Below are 2,132 nucleotides of genomic sequence, written 5' to 3'. Positions count from 1 at the left end.
TTCAGATTGCTGTAACACGGTCCTAGTGGGGACAGGGGCAGATCTCACTCTACAGCTAGATTTTCCCGTGTACCAGGGCAAAGCGGTTCTGACTCCTTAATCTCTCAATCACCTGCATTTATACTCTGATTGTGGAAACAGGTACTATCCAGATTGTGTGGGTGTATCTCCCTGCAAATGTTTCCTGAAATGTCTTTGGGTGAGTCTTTTCTCAGTCTCAAGTAATTCCCTCTTCACATGTGCTCATCATTAACCAGAAATACTTGTGATTCCAGAGTTTAGTCTCTGAGCAGCTCTCCCTTCTTCCATACTCTTCCTTGTAGATGGTTTTGTATTTTGAGTTCCCTGGAATCAGACTCTGAGAGGGAAGCTCCATGCAGCAAGGTCTGGGATATTCTCTCTGGAAGGAGGTGTGAGAGGTACAACTGGGTAAACCACATTATGGCTGTGACTGAGCCCCCAGCTGGGAGGCTGAGACAGGTCCTTGGTGTTGTGGTCTCAGGCAGTTATTAGATCTGACCCTCTGAGAGGGTCAGTCTGAGAGGGGCATCACCTGAGTGCAGACACTCCTCTGCAGAGGAAGCAATGTCTAGTGGGGGCACAGCCATGAGTGAGCGCCCAGCATGCCCAGCAGCAGAGGGTTGGCAGGTCCACCCTGAAGAGCAGATCTGAGGTGGGCAGAGCACTGGCCCTCTCTGCTCAGGATCCCAGGACCCTGGGCTTTAGCTGGAGGGGTGGGGGTGTGTGAGATCCTGGGGAGTTCATTGAATATTCCAGGATATTTGGGCATGAGTAGTGGCCCTGAGCTAGGCTCAGGCACCCCACATATGGGCGTCCAGGCCTCATAACCATTTGGTCCCCTTCTCTCTTCGCTTCCACTCAAAAGTAGTCAGATTCATTTTTCAGCAAGTCACACTCTACTGCAGGCAATACCAGGCAGCCTGGTCCTGCCAGCCCCAGGTCCTCTCCTACGCACCCTCTGCAGTGCCTGCATAGAGGGCTGAAGGGTGGGGTAACCTGGGAGTCTCAGTCTGAGTGACCTGGGCCACCACTGCCATGGCTTTGTCCATGATCCTCCAAGGGCTGGAGACGGGTGACGCTGACAGGGAGGTGGTTTGTGTCTCATTTCCCCATCTGCCTGTGTCACTGTGAACTTCTTGTTTTCACTATCCCATACCAGGCAGTAATAGTCAGCCTCATCCTCAGCCTGTGCCCCACTGATGGTCAGGGTGACTGTGTTCCCTGAGTAGGAGCCAGAGAATCGGTCAGGGATCCCTGAGGACCGCTTGTCGTTATGATACATGACCTGCACAGGAGCCTGGCCTGGCTTCTGCTGGTGCCAAGCTGAGTAATAGCTACGTAAGAGATCTCCCTGGCAGGTGATCCTGGCCGTCTGTCCCAAGGCCACTGACATTGCAGGCTCCTGAGTCAGCTCAGAGGAGGCCACAGAGCCTGCAAGAGAGAACAGGACAGGTGAGTCTGAGGGTGAGAATTTCACTCTCAGAGGGCCCCACTCCCTGCAGCATCCCCTGTGCTGAGCTGAAGGTCAGGGCCAGCCTGACCCTGGTGCTGTGGGGGCTGAACCTGGGGCCAGCACCTGTGAAGAGAGAGAGCAGGAGGAACAGAAGAGGGGTCTGGGCCATGGTGAGACCCCCAGAGCTCTGCCTCTGAGCCTACAGCTGGGAAGGGCCACCTGTGCTCCCTTATCACTAGAGGGGGAGACTCTTCATGCAAATCGACTTCCTTCCCTCTTGTGAATTGTTTGGGTGGCTCCCACTCAGCAGAGCATGCAAATCCCTTCTCCAGTCTCCAGAGTACCTGAGCTCTTACCTAAGCCTTGAGCCAGGGCCCCACACTGCTAATTTCTCAAGTTCACAGGAAGAGCCAGCGGGTGACAGGAGTGGAGTGAATGTCAACCCCCAGGAGGGCTGTAAAGGAAGCCTTCTCATGCCCTTTACACCTGAGCACTATCAGGGACTGAGCCTCATTCTGGACCCCAAGCTAAGGCTCACAGTGCCCCCTGGTGCCCACAGGAGGAATGCCGTCCTGCCTACCTTAGCTCAGGCATCTTGACTTCTCAGCCCTACTCTGTGCCAGACCCCTCAGAATGTGCTGAAGACATTTTGTCTCCA

General features: G+C 54.5%; 1 gene segment (V, D, J or C); it reads right to left on the bottom strand.

Annotated features, from left to right (window-relative positions):
* Positions 1 to 1,147: 1,147 nt before the first annotated feature.
* Positions 1,148 to 1,675, bottom strand: LOC100950815 (the record flags this gene model as incomplete). The annotated part of the segment is given in 2 exon segments: positions 1,148 to 1,452; positions 1,598 to 1,675. Coding segments are annotated over 2 exon segments (351 nt in total), but the record flags the coding sequence as incomplete, so codon positions are not given.
* Positions 1,676 to 2,132: the final 457 nt, after the last annotated feature.

Source organism: Otolemur garnettii, unplaced genomic scaffold (assembly GCF_000181295.1).
Source record: "Otolemur garnettii isolate 467f Iridium unplaced genomic scaffold, OtoGar3 scaffold02832, whole genome shotgun sequence".
Lineage (NCBI taxonomy): Eukaryota > Metazoa > Chordata > Mammalia > Primates > Galagidae > Otolemur > Otolemur garnettii.
The sequence above is the reverse complement of the archived record's forward strand: the minus strand, read 5'-3'. Positions and strand labels throughout refer to the sequence as shown.